Source organism: Neodiprion pinetum, chromosome 5 (genome assembly GCF_021155775.2).
Source record: "Neodiprion pinetum isolate iyNeoPine1 chromosome 5, iyNeoPine1.2, whole genome shotgun sequence".
In the NCBI taxonomy this organism is placed as follows: Eukaryota; Metazoa; Arthropoda; class Insecta; order Hymenoptera; family Diprionidae; genus Neodiprion; species Neodiprion pinetum.
The window spans coordinates 9,523,941-9,544,367 of NC_060236.1; the positions used below are offsets into that span (position 1 = coordinate 9,523,941).

At 36.3% G+C, this 20,427-nt stretch overlaps 1 protein-coding gene across 3 annotated transcripts in view; it reads left to right on the forward strand.

The window, feature by feature from the left end:
- The first annotated feature begins 1,387 nt into the window (after nt 1-1,387).
- nmo (serine/threonine-protein kinase nemo) overlaps nt 1,388-20,427 on the forward strand; it is a 153,167-nt gene continuing 134,127 nt past the window's right edge. For all 3 annotated transcript variants that reach the window (XR_006883142.1, XR_006883143.1, XM_046625282.1), the window contains exon 1: nt 1,388-3,582. Coding sequence is in view for 1 of the 3 variants with exons in the window: in XM_046625282.1 (XP_046481238.1) it covers nt 3,293-3,582 (290 nt within the window). In the remaining 2 variants the exon portion in view is untranslated. The remainder of the gene's footprint in view (nt 3,583-20,427) is intronic.

Here is a 20,427-nt window from a genome sequence, read left to right on the forward strand (position 1 = left end):
TACATACGTAATCCAATGTGTAATTAGATATTTATACCAAAAGCCCTAGTATTTTCATAAAAAATCACTCAGTTCATGATTCTTTGGTTCATTGTTTTTTGTTAGATAAATATGTATGGAAATTGCTGTGACATCTTTAGCGGTTTGAAGATGTTACAGAGTGCAAAATTATGAATAAAAAGAAGACGCTTATTCCATTTTTTTTTCTACTACATTTGAATTTCTTATATCGTACGTTCGTTTATGCGGTTGAAATTAAAAAAGAATTAGTGATATTGTCGTTGATTAAGAACTAGACAATAAATCAGTGCAGCGAGTATATTTTGATCTCCATTATTTCGAATGACTAGTCGACAGGGTTGGGAAATATTTGAAATGGTTCCATCTCAAATGGGCAATTAAAATGCAAAATTGTATCTCGCATCTTCTATTTCAAATAAATTCAAACGGTTATGCTCTATTTTTTATTTTGAAGGGAAAAATGTATACATTTAATCATTTGCAAAGCGCCTCTGTTGAAATGGATTTTTATCCTTCTGAAAAATTTCCTAGCCAATAATTTAGAACTATATTCTCTCGGATGGGAATAAATAATGACAGATTTGTCAGTTATTCGCTAAATTTTCAACTCAAAAAGAGATCGTTTAGCAATGCATCAATTCTTTCGTTCTAATGAAATAGTGATTCGGTAAATACACGCGTAGGTAAATATGTCTGTCAGTAGTCTTTCGTTTCAGACAGATGAGAACGTTTTAAATGATATTCTACAAATAACCAGCGTTTGAATTACAGCGCTCGCAATATTTTTCAAATGACTATTTGACTAGCCACATCTAGCAAAAATCTTCAAAACTGCAGTCATAATAATAATAATAGCGAATGTAAAAAATAAAATGACGAGTACAAGATAGCGTATCTCGATTATTATAAGAAACACAGTTATTTGCAGCATGCATAAAGTCAGTTCGAACACCTATTTTTCATCTTGAATGGGAATAAGCAGAAAATTTTCATTCGTCCATACACACGATATTTCTACAAGCATTTTTCATTTTCCATTTCGAATGTCTTGCTAATCGAACGTTCGACGTAACTAGATTCACATCGATATTTCGTTGAATGAGTTAAACGAAGAGGAAACCAACCAAGCTTTGTACGTTCACGCGACACCCGAAATATCCGAGGAATTCCTAACGACATTCGAGTCAATCCGCGGGTGGAAATGGTTTGAAATTTTCGTATCTCACCCCCACCGTCTATCGGCCGCAACTCGGTTGCGCGTTGTAGTTCTGCGCAGGTCACGTGACGGTCTTTGTGCAGCTGGCGCTGCCCTCGGTGGGGAGAAGAAGCTAAACGCGAGTTGACAGACAGGCAGTGGCCAGCAAGCCTTGGCTGCGTAAGGACGCCTTTCGTCATTAAAGACAGCATTGACCAGTATCAGAAAAGATATACGCATATGTACATATATAAATGTACGTACGTATGTCGATCGGTCGCGTACGCGTGTGAGGACTAGCCGAATAGTGTGGCTGTGTGTGTGCGTGTGTGTGTATGTGTGAGTGGGTGGATTTGTTCTTTTATTTTCATTTCATTTTTTATTCGTTTTAAAATTCTACATTGTTGTTACGGGGAGAGGTTAAATCCGCGTCAAGAGTTGTGTGTCGATAACAAGGATACCGGAGATAAATCACGCAAAACCGTCTCTCCCTCTCTCTCTCTCTCTCTCAACCTATCGCTCTCTATCTTCCCCGCCCTCAGGGGAAAATAAATAAATTAAAAAAACAAAAAAAAAAATCGCCAGCCCCCGAGCATCGGGTTTCGTTAATTTCTGGTTCGTTGTTTCGTTCCCCCTTCGCCCTCCCGCCGTCATCATCCTCCTCCCCCTCCTCCTCCTCCCAGCGACCAAAGAGTCACTGCCAGCAGCTGAGCGAGTGCACGTCGCGTTTCTGTATGTCGCGCCGAGTGTCGTGTCGTCTCTGTGTGTCGTCGTTGTGCGATCGCGCGTGCGACGAGGAGAAATATAACCTGATGTGAGTGAAACGTTGGATTTAAAAACCGCCTTTCAGTTTTTCCGGAATACCCCAACCTGTTAGTTATAAGCGGCCACCGGTCGTTTTGTCCTTCGCCCGATCGGAGCCGGAAAAATCGTGAGAATAGCGGAAGGTCGATTCGTCGCTTTCTTTTCTTTTCATTTCATTTGTTTTCTATCGGGTTCGAACCGAGGGTATTATTTATCGTACGTAAAGGCGAAACGGAAATAGTTGCACGCTGCTTCGGGTTTGCGTGCGGAAAACTGAGGTGAAAAAGAAGAGTAATAAGCGAGACAAGGGTAAGCAAAGGAATAGGAGGGTCACCGTTGTTCGCAAGAGCTGATTGTAATAACCGTGACACATTGTGACGTGTGACGAGTGGAGAAGAAGAAGCAAAAGTTCGGGATAAAAAAAAATTCAAACAAGTTTCGTTTTTATTCCACGTGTAACGGTGCCGCCGAAAAAAGAAGAATAAGAAAAAAGAAACAAACGAAACGATACCTCGTCGATGTCGAACAGGAAAATCAGCGGTGGTTAAAAGTTTGTGATCTTTCGCTCTTGGTTTTTTTTTTCCAACGTCAAAGCGACCGTCCCGCGTACAACAGTGCAATAACACGGCCGACAGGGAGATAAAAAAAAAAAAAAAAAAAAAAAATAGGCGGCAATTGGTGATACGAAAAGAGGATTATTTTTCGGTGTGTAAGAAGTGTGGGTTTTAAAAAAAGTGACAGAAGAAACAACGAAAGGATCCGAGAACTAATAATCAGCGTCATATGACAGCGGTGAGAGGAGTTGGGAAAAAATTTTGTTTTAACGTCGATTTTCGATCCGAGATATTTGACGAAACCCGTGCTTGAAAAAAAAAAAAAAAGCGTTGCACCAAGGGCTGATTAAGTTGTGTACAATCGAACATTCAAAGAATGCGAAGAAACGACGCGCCATAGAGGGTAAAACGTATAAATAGTGAGGTGGGCGAGTAACGAAGCCGAAAGCCGTAGGGACCAGTTCGAAAACAAAACAAAAGAGCGTCGTCGTGCATCGTCTCGGTGCGTTTGGAACAGCACAGCAGCGACGGAAGAGGGTGAAAGTGAAAATCGTCGGTGATACGGGACCGCCGCTTGCCGACGGAGAGACAGACAGACGGGCGGAAACCCAGTAACAGAAGTAGCAAAAGTATACGAACAGGGGAAAAAAAAAATCTGCGACCAATCACCTCGAAGTCAGTCGGCTCTTCGCCTAGGGGGGCCTTAGGTGAATTTTTGATGGCAGTGGTGGGGCCGAGCCGGCACTCGCGGGTGTCCATGAGCGTGTCGATGTCGCTTATGCAGGGGGGTGGGGCCGGGGCTACCGGCGGCGGCGGCGGAGGCGGCGGGACGACCGGGACTCATCCGGGACAGGCGGTCCTAGCAGCGGCGGCGGCCGCCGCCGCCGTCGCCCAGGCCCCCCCGACTTATTACCACCCCGCCGCCCCCGCACCGCCACCACCACCCCCTACCCAGGACCCAGTACAGCCGGACAGACCCATTGGATACGGGGCCTTCGGAGTCGTCTGGTGAGTTGATTATACACGTGAATCTGTTGGTAGTACGATAGATATCGATCGTTTCTTTGTGCGCAATTGTCGTTATCGTATTTGGATGTATTTATTTTGGGACGGGAATTATTCACGTGCCCGTTAAGGGGCCACCCATAAATTACGTCACACGTTAGTGGGGGGGGAGGGGGGGGTTCAAAAGCTTTGTGACGTCACGTGTTAAAATATAAAATACTAAAACACGAAATTTATATATAAAGATTATTTAATGAAAATAAGAAAAAAATGAAAATAACTGTTTTCTTTTGATTATTTTTAAATACATGCATAAGTTTGAAAAATTTGTGACGTCACATCAGGGGGGGAGGGGGTTCTAAAAATGTGACAACGTGTGATAGGGACGGGGGTAGGGGTTTAAAAGTTCTAAAATTCGCGTGACGTAATTTATGGATGGCCCCTTGTTGTGTAAGGGGCCATTTCACCTCGGTTCGATTAGGGCCTTATCAGAAAATCAACCTTGGTTGGATTTGGATAGCGATTTTTTTTAATTTTTCTTCTAAATCGAAAATGTGTTGCATTGTTTCTTTTTTTTTTTATTATTATTTTTTTTTATTTTGGATTTTTCCAACCCTTCCCGGACGTTCCCAGAGACCATTGAATGCTGATATTTTTGCAATGAATGCCCGACATTTTTTAAAATTATGAACATAAAATTATGTGAATTCTGTGATCGAAACCGAAAAATATTCCAATCAAAATTGATGTGGGCAGGGAGAACAGTAATTTTTTCATTCATCTTTTAAGTATACAATTTTTTTTTTTTTTTGCCCCAGTCCATTGCATTTTTTTGGTTGTGAATTTTGAAGGCTTGATATATATACATCTTCTCTAATACCAGAACAGTATGCAAATTTTGTTTAATTTTCAAAATTAAAAAATCAAACCAATTAAAAAAAAAGATTTCGAATTTTTGTTTGGCTTTTGAATGAAATTTACAGATTGTTATTGTATTCGTGAAGATATATTAAAACCTGTATCTTCAAAAAAGACAAAATATCAAAATGCCTAAAAAAAAAAAAATGTAATAATCAGTTGACAAATGAACAAAAAACTATCGTTTTGACTCCACGCTTCAATTCTCGTTGGAATATTTAGGTAATTTTTTTCCTAATTTTCAAAAATGTCGCAATCATTGTCAAAATACCAACATTTAAGGAGCTCTGTGGTGCAGGGGTGGGGGGGGGGGGTAGGAAAAATCTGAAAAAATTGGAACACTATCAAGGGTTGGAACAAGAATTTAAAAGATCGCGGATCCAATTCAAGAGGGTCAGGATCAGACCCCAGGTGAATTGACGTAGAATGCCCTATATATATGCATGTATGTATGTAGTTGAGTCGGTATATGCACAAAAAAGCATATCCGAGTTGCAATTTTTCGTTACCGATGCCCTTCCTCTTCACCCCCCTTCGACGATTAGGAAAAGAAAATATTAGTATCGAAAAATTTCAATTGAAAATGCAGGTTTCGATTGGACTACGAGGTTTAGGTTAGTCACGTTATCGTAACGAACCATTGAGAAGAAATCACTATTTCTTATTTTTACACTGATTTTGAAGAAACTAAGACTGCAAAATATCAGTAGGTTTTGTTTCATTACCGTTTACTGCATTTCAAACAATTCAAAAAATGGCGAAACAACGCTTTTTTTCTCAGCACGAATCGATACGATGACGTTACTAACTTCAACGTGATGCCGATAAAAGTTGGAACCGTTGTTTCGGTATGAAAATTTATCGGAATATCAAGGAGATGAATCGAGGTTACCGGAGAAAAATCTGAACGCCATCTTCTGGCGGGAAAATATTAGATACCGCACTAACTCGGCCCTGTTTTATTATCAAAGTCGGTTTTCAACGTACATACGTACGTTTCACTCGGTATTAACTCAAAATACTCAAGTCGAATAACTTGCAACAAGTTTTTTGACACTTTTTGGGATAGTATTATATATTTTAGGTAAATCGATCAGCTGCTAATCCAGTTGCGACGCCATATTGCTCTGGTCACGCCTGTAAATACTACAGGGAAATATCGTCCACCAGTTATAGTGATATATTTTGTACAATGACGGATTCCAAATTTGCAACGGAATTTTTGCCTTTACTCAAATTCAACGATTCGAACGTTCAGTACAGATCGCAATCGCGATGCTGAAGTTAGTAACGTTTAACCGTCGTGTCGCGATTTTGGAACTGTTTGAAATTCAGTAAAACGTAATGAAGCAAAACGTACCGATATCTTGCAATCTTACTTCCTTCAAAATCAGTGTGAAAATAGGAAAATAGTGATTTCTTCCCAACGTTTTGTCATGATAACGTTACTAATTTCAACCACGCAGATCGCGTTATTCCCTGAAATTTCTTCAACGCCAAAAACATGTCATTGGTCGGAATTTTTTTTTTTTTTTTTTTTATTTATTTTACGCGACGAAGCTCTTTTATTCCATTGAAGTTTTACAGTAATCGAGATCTCTTGTACGAAGAAATGTTCTTCTTGACATTCCGCGAAGAAATCCTGTCACAATTAAGTTTGATTGGATTAATTAATTGTAATTGAAACTCTCGAACACTTTGTTTCCTTTAAGTGTTATTTTTCGTTTCATCGATACGATTGGAAAAACTTTTCCAAACGGACGACTGTTTACGGTTTATTATCCATAAATATTACAAAATGCGGAACCGGAGTTAATCGAGTTAAATTCAATTGCCACAATTGACAATTCCATCAACTTCGCATATGTCATTGTCATAATTTAATTTAGCCAAGTTTTCGTGTCAACCCCACCATATTATACATGTATTTATTATTTTCACTTCCTGTTTACGTTGTCGCGTGTTTTCCATCTCTCTCTCTCCTAATATTATTCCATTTTCTGAAACTACTTTCTCTTCATCATCATCTTCTTCTTCTTCTTCTTCTTCTTCTTCTTCTTCTTCTCTTCTTCTTCTTCTCGGTCGTCTTATATTCTTAACGCCAGCGATGTTGTTGGTTGCCCTCCGGTTGCCCTCCGTGAGTTTAATGTGAATGCCCTGTGTCGATTTATCTCGCCCAAGATCGCTCTTTGTGCGTGAAAAACCTGCTTAGAATACTAATACGCGAGAGAGCATCTATCTCTCTCTTCCCCCTTTCTCTCTCTCTCTCTCTCTCTCTCTCTCTCGCGCGCGCTCTCTCTCCTTCCCTTTTTTCCATATCGTGCTGCACTTACATGCTCGCACAAACAAACACACCGAGAGACGTACAATTGTATAACAACTACGACGACGAGTTTCGGAGAGTTCCTTGTTATTTATTATCACGTCTTACGACGATGCTGCTGCACCCGTCAGGATGCTGTGGACTCCTCCGTTGTCACAGGTTATAAAAAGGCAGCCACGTATTATGCTTGTGTGTTACAGATGGAAAATTTTTATAAGAATCGGTTGCCCGCTGAGTCAAAAATTTTGAAACATCCGAAAGTAATGGAAGGGTCACAATAACGAGACTTCAAATATGCCGAGATATTTTTAAATAATCAATATTTCATCATGTTTCTATGTGTAGATGATATGTATAGGAAAGTCAAATTTTTATAGAATCATCGAAAGGAATAAGAATTCACCAAATATATTCCGTATTTTGGTTTTCTTTGTTTTGACCTTCCGAATCTTAAATTCTTAAGATTAGATAAAACAGATTTTCTCATTTGTCGAAAATTCGATATTGCGAACATCCAATTTTCGTATCTCTCTACAAAATTTTTTTTATATCCGGATTTTTTTTTTTTTTGTTTTGCGTGATTTTAATCGACGAATCTCTCTTTACTTTTTTTCCTTCGTTTTGTGGTTCGTACCAAGATTATTGATAAGTTTGTTCAAGTCAAATCGAAATTAATGCTTAACGGAATATTCCGGCATTCTTCTTACTTTAAGATGTTTTGAGCGTCGTGTCACGTGACCAATTTTGGAGCTTTTTTTTTTTTTTTAACAAGAATCGAAAAGAACACGGTCATTGTTGTATCACAGTACACCGAATTTCAGACGTTCCAAAATCGCAAAGCAACGGTTTTTTCCTCACGAGGCTGAAATTAGTAACGTCGAGGTTACGAAACATGCGGGAAAAAAATCATTACCGTACAATTTTCGAACGACTTTCGAAAAGTTGGCCTTCAACACTACGATCGTGATTAATCGCTTGTTACGGTTCACCAAATTTCAGACGATCCCAGAGTTTCGATCGGTATATACAAGTAAGAATTTCTCCTAAACGTGCATCGTTAGAGTACCGTGATTAACTTCATCCTCACTTTTCCTCAGCATGAATCATTACTAACTTCAACGTGATAAAAAAATTTGTCCGAGTTGTGGGTGAAAAGATCGAGAAACAATAAAATCCCCGACGAAAAACGCTCGTTTTTGCGCCGTTCTCTTCCTTTGTCTTAATTATGATCGATCAGTTGTCAGGTATAGGTTATGAGAAATATTATTAGCACGCGTATCGCTTTGCGCTGATAACGTTCGTTCTCGCCTTGCTGCTTTGCTGATAGTTTTCTCGATTTTACGCGCGTTCCTTTGTCTGTACATAATAATTAACTCACACGCTCGTAACGTTTACATGAAAATTTTTTTAAGAACAAATCAATATTTTTTTATCATTCTATAAACATTATTTTCAACTAGAAACTTTTTTATTTTAAATGTTGTAAATTAACGGATCTTGCACCATTCGTAAACACACGTTTGACGTAATAGAAAAATTATTTACAAACGAAGTATTTCTCGAAAGTTTATTTATTATCCACGGATCTTGCTATTTCTTTTCTTATATTTCTTTCGATATCGAAATTTTCCCCCGAAATGCAACACCGTATTGATAAATCGATCGACTTCTCGAAATTCGTGAAATTGATATTGAAATCGATGAAACAAAGATAGAAATTGATTCTCACTTCGAAAATTGTTTTTGCGTCCTTCGATAATCGAAGTTTTGACACTTCTACTCTTCAATTTTCGTCAAAACGGAAGGTGGGATATATTTTTTCATTCCTACGAATCAATCGGCTAAACGTTAGTCGAGCGTGTATGGGTCATTCCATGTCAATTCAACGACGTTGCGACGGTGACCCTCTTAGATTTTTATCATTTTTCAACATGTTTTTATACATATAGAAAGAAGTCCTCAGCTAATTTTTTACCTCTTTATCTCTTTCCATTCCGGAGTTGTCGATTTTTGAAGTAATTAACGAAAAGAAATCACGTTTCTGACAACAATTGAAATAACCTAATTGAATATAAAAATTTTTAAGTATTTTTTGATGCTCTTTCTGAAAAAAAAAAAAAAAAAATTTCTCGTTGCTTTTTTTGTAATTTTTTATCGAAAAATTGGATTTCCGTTCAATGGGACACTTTTGATTTTATCCAAATAAAATGTACTAAATTCTACGTTAAAAAACAAAACTTTTGAGCCATAATAGAAGATGGGCTTTCAGTAACTTCTAGTGAAAATAATTTTAAAAACAAATTTTTTTTCGGTAATTTTGATTTATTTTTCCTTCTCAGATCACGTAGCTTATTTTATACGGATATATGCATATGCATATCGTGTTTGTTAAACGAATTTCTCTCCCTCTCTCTCTCTCTCGCTCTCTCTCTCTTTCCTTGGTTTCCGCTGGTTTAACTTACACCTATTGGTATAGGTATCCACACCTACGTATATCCAGTACAAGTGGCTCGAACTAACGTTGGCTTACGTAAGCGACCTTCGAGCGTTATTACGTAGGTACGTGAGTTTTTAAAATTATTTCAAGACACCCGAGTGATGATTATGTACGATGTATCCCTTACCGAGGGACGGACGAACGGACGATTTGAGAAAAATATCACACCAGTCATTTTGTTGTATCGATGATAATTTTTCCGGCAAAGCCCGTCAATCGGCACAATTTATTTCATTTTTTACTTATTTATAACTTTTTTCTTTACTATAAAAAATATTGCGTTGCGTCGTGATGTAAGCGATGGGTTTTTGGGCGAGCCGATTACGAATCTGAGTTCGGATCTTAAAAATTCAGTACTGCGAATCCCAATCATCGACCCCGAAAAACCGCCGCACAGATTTTTTTCACCCGATTCGATCAAATTTGAAATTTTAGCACGCCATTTCGAATTTTTTAAGTCTGATTTCAGACCCTCCTGAAGACCATCGAGGATGATCTTGTTACAAAAGTTGACTCAGGGTTAAATTAATAATAGAACATTTATATTGATTATGGTAAATTTTACTGTATAAGGAAAATATGTAATTTTTTTTTTGTCATATTCAGGTCCACGTATAATTATATTGAATGTATAATTACTGAATTTTGCCAATCATTCTCGTGGAAAAACTTGATCGATGGAATTGTATGTCGAATAGCGAAAAACTAATGCTTTGTTTAAAGCGGACGTCAAATTTATCGAGGAGAAGAGCCTGTAAAGAAAATAACCGGAAATCTAGTCGGGGAAATAATTTTAGTCAGCTGATATCCGAGTTTTGTAATCAAGAGACTTTGGGTAGCAATTAATAATAATCACATAAACACATTTTATGACACTTGGGAATTAATTCATTTGTAAATGAAGTGTAAAACAAATTTAGCGACTACTTGTGACGCGTAGCCTAACAGATGACGATGATTTTTTTCTTAAGCGTAGTCACCGTATTTTGTAAGATATGTATATTTCTTTTTAATTATTACAATGACTTCGCCGTTGTGATTATAATAATTTAAATCGTGACATTGTAATTATTGACGGATTCAATGACTGAGATTATTGTAAGGTTGAAATTCTTTACGCTAATGTAGCAATGTATTATTATTGCAAGAATTTTTTGATATTGCATAAATTTGAGGGATTCCTCGAAATTCGGCATTGAGTTACTTTTATTTGGCAAATGAAACTTTCCTCGCTAGTTAATAGATTGAAATAAAAATAATTGAAATTTAAATTGCAGTGAATTGTTATTACAACAACATATTAGAGAAATCACACGTTATTCAGATCCCGAATCGTCCGAGCGTCATTTTTAATAAAAATAATAATTATAACTTATTTCTCGCCAAATCAGCAGTTCGTCCGATATTTTTTTATAAACTAACGAGCACGAGAAAAATCTGTCATAAATGGTTTTTCAGGTAATATTTGCCACGTATAAAATGATCTACTTTTTGTTCGAACATGTCGCTTTTTACATTTTATTATCTCCTTCTTGATTTCAGCGATATATGGATTATACAACACGCGTTCACATCGTGTGTGTAATTTTTTTTTAAGGCGTGCTAATATTACGCGCGTATTATTCAGACGTTGACGGTTGGATTTAAATGTTTATTTATCGTTTCGCTTTAGTCGGAGATCGTCTATCGCTGCTGGTCCAGTCGAGATAGACACAAAAATAGCCTTAAATGGAAATAATTAGGGGAAGAGACGTTTTTTTTTTTTTTTAAACTTTGGGCGGGGGGGGGGGGGTGGTTGGAAGTCTAAATCTCGATTTTCGGGAAAATCCCGCCATTGCGTTCGCCGTCATCTTGATTTAAAGTTCGATCTATTCGTTTTTCTGAAATAACTGGTTAATTTACAACTTTGGAGCAAAAATGGTTGAACCCAAAGTTGTTGGAAATTTAATTTCCCACAAGTCTAGTCATTATCATTTTTACGCTAGGATCAATATTTGCGGAGTTATACAGTCTTACTCATATTTGTATTAATTGTAGAGAGGATAATGAACCGATTGAAAATTGATCTAGTTTTTAATGTAATTTTATTTTTTTAAAAAAATCTTAACCGGTTTTCGATTACGTTTAATTACATAATTCGAAATGAACCAGAGTTCATTTTATCGTTGAAAGCGGGAATAATAAACACCAATAGAGATACGATAAAAAGGTTAAGAAACTGGGAAATATTTGGTTCGTACGAATCGAAAATTGTTGAATAATCTGGATGAGGGTCAAAGTTTCGAATAGTTGAAACTCACGTCAGATCGAACTATGATCAGAATCTCATTAATCCGAATGGTCGGAACTGTAAGAATGACTTGAGTATGCGAAGGGTTGAATGTTACAAATGATTCAGATAGTTGCAGAAGGATCAGAATTACGCACAATTTTATTTTATTCGATCCGAGAGACCGGATGAAAGGAATTTGTACGAATAGTTATCTCCAATGCGGATAAAAATAGATGTTGATATGCGGACAATTTGCGAAAGTTTGGTAAGCGGGTAAAAGAATATGAAAAACTGTAGAATCGTATTAAAAATAACAGCAGAGTTGAAACATTTTTATACGTTGTAATTATAAAAGTTTTTTTTTTTATCTTTCAAATTATGCACGTCTCAGCTTTTCCGTTTCTTTCGATTTTCGTGCCGATTTTGTGTCAGAAAAAAAAAATTTGACACGTTTATCCTACAATCTTGGTATTGTGGTTTTTGAAGCCGCTGAATTCGAATCTGAAATAAGATTTCCTGGATTCAAAATGACTGATCCAATATGGTGGATGCAATTTTTCAGAAACAGTTCGATTCCGAGGAAATTAGGTATCGTAAAGTCAGGCGTAAAATTCACAATCCGCGACCACAAAAATCTGATGATACAAATTTTTGTTGAAATCCAATTACTTTTCGAACTTCCTTAACGCCATATTCAATCTGCCATTCTGAACTTTGGAAATCTGATTAGATATTCAAATTCATCGGCCTCGAAAACTCTCTGATTTTTACTTTCGTCGTAATCCAATTATTTTTCGAATTTACATCCGCCATTTTGAATTTTGGAAATCTGATTTTAATATCAAAATTCGTCGACTTGAAAAACCCAATAATTCTCACTGTCGTCGGATTGAAACTATTTGTCGAAATTTTATCCACCATATTCGTTCCGCCGTTCTGAATTTTCGACATCCGATCAGATATTCAAATTCATCGGCCTCAAAAACTCTCATATTCTCACTAATCCAATTATTTTTCAAATTTGCATTCACCATATTGGATCCGCCCTTTCGAGTTTTGAAAATCTGATTTCAGACGTCGATTCAGCGACCTCAAAAATTACGATTTGCCAAACAGTCGTATAAATACAGTGAATACATGTTTTTTAAAAATGCTTACATACGCGTGATAGCACAAAAATGGCAGGACTTTGTTTCCACCCGCACACTCGTAGTCAAGGGGTTTAACTTTGACCATTTCGAGGTTTTTTTTTATTTTTTTATTTTTTCATAAATCATATCCCCACCCCTCCCCATCAGCGAATGTTGTCGTACTCTCAAATTTCGCGCAAAGTAAGGTTAGAATCTGAAGAAGGGCATGGGCAGGGGGGGGGGGGGGGGAGGTGAAGGAACGTATCTACAGGCAGTGATTAGCTGCAGCAAGAAGGGCCTTCCTACGTCGCTGTGGCGGCGTCGCCATGACAACGGACGGTGGTGACTCGGAAGATAAGTGAGTCGACGCTCCCGTCCGCCGGCGTCGGGTCGTCGGGTCGTCGGGGCGACGGAACGACGTCGGTTCGAACAGCGTCGCTGACGATGAGCGTCTGCGCGGAGAGAGAAAGAGAGAAAGAGAGAGAGAGAGAGAGACGCGGTTACGTGCGAATCGGCGATAACTCCGGGGGCGGAGACCGAACGTTTAAGAGGATGCCTGTAGTCCTTCCTTACCGACCGAGTGAAATATAGTTTATTTTCACTGTTGCCTGTGCGTTACGCATCGCTAATGCAAAATATCAAGAGTTTGAAGTTCGCAACGTTGAAGTAACGATGCGTTCTTTGTAAAAAAAAAAAAAAAAAAAATTGTATTTTCGCTTTATAAACGTTGTACGAAATTTAGTAAAATCGTAGCGAAGGAAAAGATCCTTATATTTCGCAAAGCTTACTTTAAACTCAACTTCCGTAAATTTATTACTTTGATATTGTTAATTGGCCAGTATTTCCTCGACGTCTCGTTGCGTTAACGTTTCTAATTTCAAACTCGTAAGGAATCGAGTGAGACAGCCTATCGTGGAGCTTACTCGATTCTCTTCCTTGGGGCATGATGCTTTACTCGTCCGAGAATCATCTACTTTGCTAACTTGTTGCGTGATTTAATATTTTGTCGATCGTCTTTTCGATGAGAAAAATTTCATTGTGGTAATAAATGAAAAATTTCTCTCAGTGTTGTCAGTTGATTTGAAAAATTAGGATTTCTTTTTATATTCTCGGTTACAACTACATCATGATAAAAACTTATGCAAAAAGTTTATAAAATTATCGATCGTTGCGTAGTATAATGTTTACCAAACGTAAGTATTTTTTTTTCCAATAAAGCTGGAGAATTAATCTCACCTGTGAGTTATTAACTTTATCCCGTAACAACCGCGTGGATTTGATAAGAAATAACGAAAGTAATTAGAAAAAAAAAAAGTAACCGCACTCTGGGCGTAACATGTATAAAGCATAATCGTAGCTTATTACTATTATTAATACAACAGCTGTACAGATACTTGTAACGTATACCGCACATATCTATATGGTTCAGATTGTGTAAACAGCTTTCAATCAATCCGCCGCCAATATGAGCGATTAACTTTGTAAGCTGTATTATATAATAAAGAGTCTCGCAAAAATTTTCAGACCTGCGACTATACCCAACAAATATTATTGATGGACACGTTGTATAAATTTTTCGGTCTGTTGGATGAACTTGAGGCTGACGATGAGTTTGAAAGTGAAATTATAACATCGCGTTTTGAAACACTTTTATTTTCGATAAATGTGAACTTTTTTTCGTTAACCTCATAAAACTTTGTTTTATAGGAGAGATTTTGATTTTTTTTTTTTTGTATCCATCTTCCAATCTTTCAACATTCTTATCCCTGCATCCGAGACGTTTTGTTCGATTGTTGTCCGTTTCTATAGTCGTTGTTCCGCAAGCTAATCGCGAGTTGGCGTTTTGCGAGACGGAAGTTTGATAATTGCCTTGAATCGAGACGGAATTGTCCCCAATGGATTCAGCATCGTTTATAGAGGGTGGCGAAAAGGGGAATCATGGCACATGTCACAGGAACTGCGTGTAACCCGTATCTGCATCGCTTTAAAGCTCTGTCGCATCGTCCTACGTGTCGTTAAAACTCGGACCGATCACATCACCGTTTCGAAATCTAGACCGAAGCTGTAATTTGGTGCTAATTTTTTGCCAAAATCCCGGTTTTGGTCCTCCGTTTACAAAAATTGAACCGACTACAATGAAAAGAAAAACAAAGCTTGGAACTAATTTTCTACTCCAATACTAATTTTGCTACATCAACATCTTCCGACGTTTAATCCCTGGCAAGCAAATATCCAAACAGTGTACCTCTCGCGGCAATGAGTGTAAAAAATATACAGTGGAAATTAATTTCAAATATCTCAGCATCTGTGAAATTTGGAAAGCTGCTCTTTTTTTTTTTTTTTTTTTTTTTTTTTTTTATTTTTTTTTTTTTTTTTTTTTTTAATCAAAGTTCAAATAATTCCGCATGAAATGGTTGTGTTGTGAAAGTAATTAATTAAGTTTAACTAAACAGATTGAAATGAACGTTGAAGGGGTTCAATCCTTACAGTCTGCTCTAAGAGTACAAGATTTTTTTTGGGGGGGGATTTCATCCTTATTGCCTGTCAGGGATTAAATATCAGAACGAAAATGCCATGAGACAGAAATTTTGTGGTCTTTTGTGCTTTGAAAATATGTAAATGCGAATTTGTAACGAATAAATGAAAATTGAAAGCACCCTCAAGGCTTGGATAAAAAATAAACACACTTGGTAACGGTGCAAAAGTTGAAACAAAAAAAAAAATAAGAAATTTCTTTGAGGTTACAAGCTTGATACTTTACGTTCGAGTAACATAATTTGACCATCCATTAGTGAAAAAAATCCTACCGTTAGATATGAAGATGAATACGTGTAAAAGACGTTTAGTGTAATATCAGTAAAGAAAAGAAGCAGAACATTAATAACAAGAGATGAATGAAAATAATCGAATCGTTCTATCGTAAACCTTGGAAATTGATTTCATTAGTGGTCGTTCTCTTCCAATAAGAGTGCTCCAATCATTCCGAGGAATAAATGCGGATCAAATTTTGGCACGAATTCACCGATTTCTGTGCATCGAGGACACTTTTATATATAAATTATTTATCCGCACTCCTTCGGAACGAAAAGCAAAGCTGGGACTTCGAATAAAAAAAAGGGAAATTTTTGAGCAATCGAATCGAAAATAATTTGGTACTTCGTCGGCAATTTGTGTACTCCCAAAATATCGAGATATTGATTTTTATTTTCGATCCTTCGCGAATGAAGGAAAAAAAAAAAACTGAGGGAGATGGTTTTTATCTGTATCAAATAAGAAGAAGAAAAAAACAAAAAAAAGAAAGCAACAAACGGCAAAGCAAAACAAGGGTTGAAAAAAGTGTGACGCATATTTTTTTTTTTTCTTTTCTTACTTTTTTTTATTGTTGGGTTATTAAAAATCAAGCCTTGCAAACACGTATAAGCAACCGGAAGTGCAGGCCGATGCACCGGAAGTGTATATATTATACGGCGAGCCGCTCGACGCTCACGAATCGTTTGCAACGTACCCACTTTTAATATGTATGTATTATATATATATCTATATATATATTTTTATATAGTTCAGTTTGTAATTTTTCATTTCAACCCTCTATTATATACCTACACATTTACGGCATCCCCAGAATATCCTCGCGCAAACGAATCGCGGTCTGTTATTCTGTATTCAATTCATTGTTTCTGACTCGTTAAATGAAATGACTGTTAAATTATTGGTCATTTTTGGAATAATTTCAATTTGACCGTTGTTACTTTTTATATTGTTATTCGAACAATCGACGTTCCAGTTTAATAAATGGCACAATCGTTTAGTTCTGTTTCAATGCAGTTCAGTTTAATACGAAAGATAAAAAAAAAAAAAAAAAACTGCGACAGTTTCGTTAATTGTTTGCTTCAACGAAAAGACGGTTCACGTTGTCATTCTTTTTTCTTTTTTATTTTTTCAGCTGCGGACAAAATTTTGTCCGGTTAATTTTTTTTCTTTCTCTCATTTTGGCTCTAAATTTTCACGTATTTCAGTTTCGTTTCTTTCTTTTTTTTTTTTTTTTTTTCGCATCGCACTCTTGGTTTATGTGTAAATTTGAAACTCTCGAAACGACGATTGCAGATTTTTTCTTTTCTTTTTTCCAACAATTGTTCCACACAGAGAAATCTGTGCTTTGAAGAGGATTATTACTTCAAATTTGTGAAAGTCGATAATAAAAATCACCCTAATTCACGTGTAACATACGCCTGCCTACCAGGGTGGCCTTTAATATCGGTAAGAAAAAATTTTCTTCTCTCACCCCTTAAATTGACTCGAAATAATAAAAAAAAATGATTTTTAAACGTGAAATCCGCTCTTAATTTTAACATCAAACCGTGGCGCAAAGGCCTTTCAAGAAGTTAAAATCGATCAGGAGTGATTATCGAGGTAAAAAATTTGAAAACAATAAGTTTTACATAGTTTTTCGTGCGAAAATCAATACCGTTATCCGTATTTCGGCAGCGTTACTTTTTTCATATGAAATAGATACGAGAAAATTGAAAAATAATCGGATGAAAAAACCGCAACGCCAGATTGGCAACAATTATATTCGGAGATGTTACATTGATTTCCAGCTCATTTTTGTACAAGTTTCACCTTTTTTCACATTAAAAAATTTCGCCTAAAACATCCCTTATTTTTGCTTCTAAAATTCAAATCAAATAATCTCTCATTTTATCTAATTAAGAACAATTACTTCATTTACGTATTTATTACCGATTAATAACGTATCAAAAGTTCAGCTCTTTATCTTTGCATTGCTCTAATGTCCGTTATCACCTTAAGAAATTCAGACAAATGTGCGGAATGCGGTAAAATCACTTTTAGATTAGTTTAAGTTGCCGCACAACGTTGTTTCATCGTTTTATACGGAAATAGATCAAAAAATTGATAAAAAAAAAAAATCGATTTCAACTCCTTTAAAGGGTCTTAATATCTCTCTCTCTCTCTCTCTCCCTCTGACAGCTGCTGCGACGGCAGGTGAACAGCATGCAGAAGCAGCTGTCCCTGTTTGTAGACGAGGCAGCGCCGCCGACTTCGAAGCTCCGATTTCTAGACTGGCTTTTCTGAATTGAAAGAAGCAAAAAAAGGAAAAAAAAAAAAATTCGAAGCCGCTGTCGGATTTTTAAAAGAAAATTCAAAACAGTAGGTCAAACGTGATGGATCGGAATAGCAAAAATACAAAAAAAAAGTAAAAAAAAAAAAATCAATCACTTCATTTGTGTGAGATTTGATCCGATCCTAATTGTAATAAGGTTCTAATTTCGTTCGTTGGCTACGAATTTGACGATACGAATTTTTGGCTATTCATTATTCAAGCGTCTTACGTACTGTTTTCATTCATTTACAAAGATGTATATTTATTTTTTTTTTTTTTTCACCAATTACACCAAAGTCTCCACTTAACACTTTTTTTTTTTTTTTTATTTTACATCCATTTTTGTACACTCGGCGAACTTTTCAACACATTTCTTTGCGGTTTTTCTTTGCCGTTTCCGACAGCAGGTATAATAATAGGTTGTCAATAGTCGAGAGAGTAATTATTGCGATATAACGCGAATTATTTTATTGTTGTAAACAAGTTGATTGAAAAAAAATCGTGATAATTTGAGGAATAATTTCGAATTACGATTCCTGGTTACGAATCTGAAGTCAAGTTTTCAAAATTCAATACGACGAATCCAATCAGTGACCCCGAAAGGCTCTGCGTAAAGTTTTTTGACCGGATACGATCACATTTGAAATTTTTGTCCGCCATATTGGATTCGTTATCTCCAATTTTTGAAACCTGATTTTTTGATTCGTTATCAGCGACCTTCCCCAAAAACCATCGAATATTACTTGTTACAAAAGTTGATTCAGCACAAGAGTCATTAGAACATGATTTTGGAGAAGTGTGAACAATGCACGAAAATAAAATTCACGAAAGTCAAGACCATTTTGGATGATGGCTTATTATAATTTTATTAACAAAGCTCTGTTCAAGGTTTTTCATTCACAACTACCGATGTCATCAAATGCAATTAATAGCGAGTGTATAGTTACACTATTTTTACACATTTCAATCTACAATAGATTTCTTTGAATAAAAAACGAACGTTTTAATCTTCGTTTTGTTATTATTAGTAACAAATCAATCCAGATCATGTGAAAATACGATTCATGATGTTCAAATTACGCGACGTATCATCGTATCCTTATAAATAAAGAATTGTATTGGCATTTTCATTAAAAAAAATAGTTTGCGGAACGGGAGAGTCGAAATTAAAAAATTAACATATACGGTATAGAAATTCTTTTTCGAACTACCGGAAGTAATAATTCTGTAATCACACTCTTGCGAAGAGATTCCGGCAAACTGTGTACGGAAATAAAACCGCGGGGGTGCAGCTCGGAAAACATAAAACGACTCGACGTTTTTCTGTCTATCTATCCGTCTGTCCGTCTATCTATCTATCTAGCTATCCGTCTGTTTGTCCGTACGTTCGCTCACAACTCCAGAACTAGAGAACCGATTTTTGTTTTTTTTTTTTTCTTTCTTTTCTGCGGATAGATACAATTTCTGGTCATATTTTAGGACATATTTCGTTGCAACCGGATCGATAGTTTTTTACGTACAGGTAAAAATATTTGTAAGCCCAGACGGACGGGTCATTATTTTGAAAATATTAGCGGGCGGAGCTGCGACAAGTTGCTTGTTAAATGCATATTAGGCTGAGTCAAGAAAACTAACCCATCGAATCTATGGTCTTGATGAGGAACTATTAATTGAAGAAAAAAATTGTCCGGTTTGGAAAAATTTTTAGCTCAATTTTAAAAGGTGTCGCTGGCCATTTGAAATTTTCCATTTAAATAACGCGGAAACGATTTTTTTTTTTTTTTTCATTAAAAATGGTATAACTTTTGAACCGTTTGAGATAAAAAAAAATGTTCAAGGCATATTCTTGCAGGGCGTTAAATTCTTTAAAAAAAAAAAAAAAAGAACGTGGAGTTGATTTTTTAGACTCGGAATTTGCAGATTTACGGGCCGTGATAGTCGAAGATAAGCGGAAATATGCAGTAAAGCGTTAATACAAAATTACAATCCAAGTTTAACGAAAAATGAAGACAAAAACAATTTACTTTGGAAGTAGTGCAATTACATCGCCAGCAATATCCTGATTGTAACAAACTAAGTTTTATTAACAATTGAACGCAATATTAGTGTTTAAAAATGCAATAAAAAATGAATAAATGAGTTAATACTTTACTCCTTTGACGAATCTAGTTTACAAACAACATCTTTCGCACACCTTATTTCATTTTATTTCAAGTTTTTTCATCTAGTATGGATATTTTCAATCGTAGAGCCCTAAAACTGCATATTTCTGCTTTTCTTCGACTTTCACGGCCCGTAAGTATGCGAATTTTTGAGTATAGAAAATCAACCCGGTGATCTTTTTCTAGAGAATTCAATGTCCTGCAAGAATATGACTTGAAATTTTTTTCATCTCAAACGGTTCAAAAGTTGTAGCATTTTTAACGAAAAAAAATTATTTTTCGCGTGTTATTTAAAAGGGAAATTTCAAATGGCCAGGGACATATTTTAAAATTGAGCTATAAATTTTTCCAAACGGGAGAATTTTTTTCTCAGTAAATACGTTCTTTCAAGACCATAGATTAGATAGGTTAGTTTTTTGGCTCA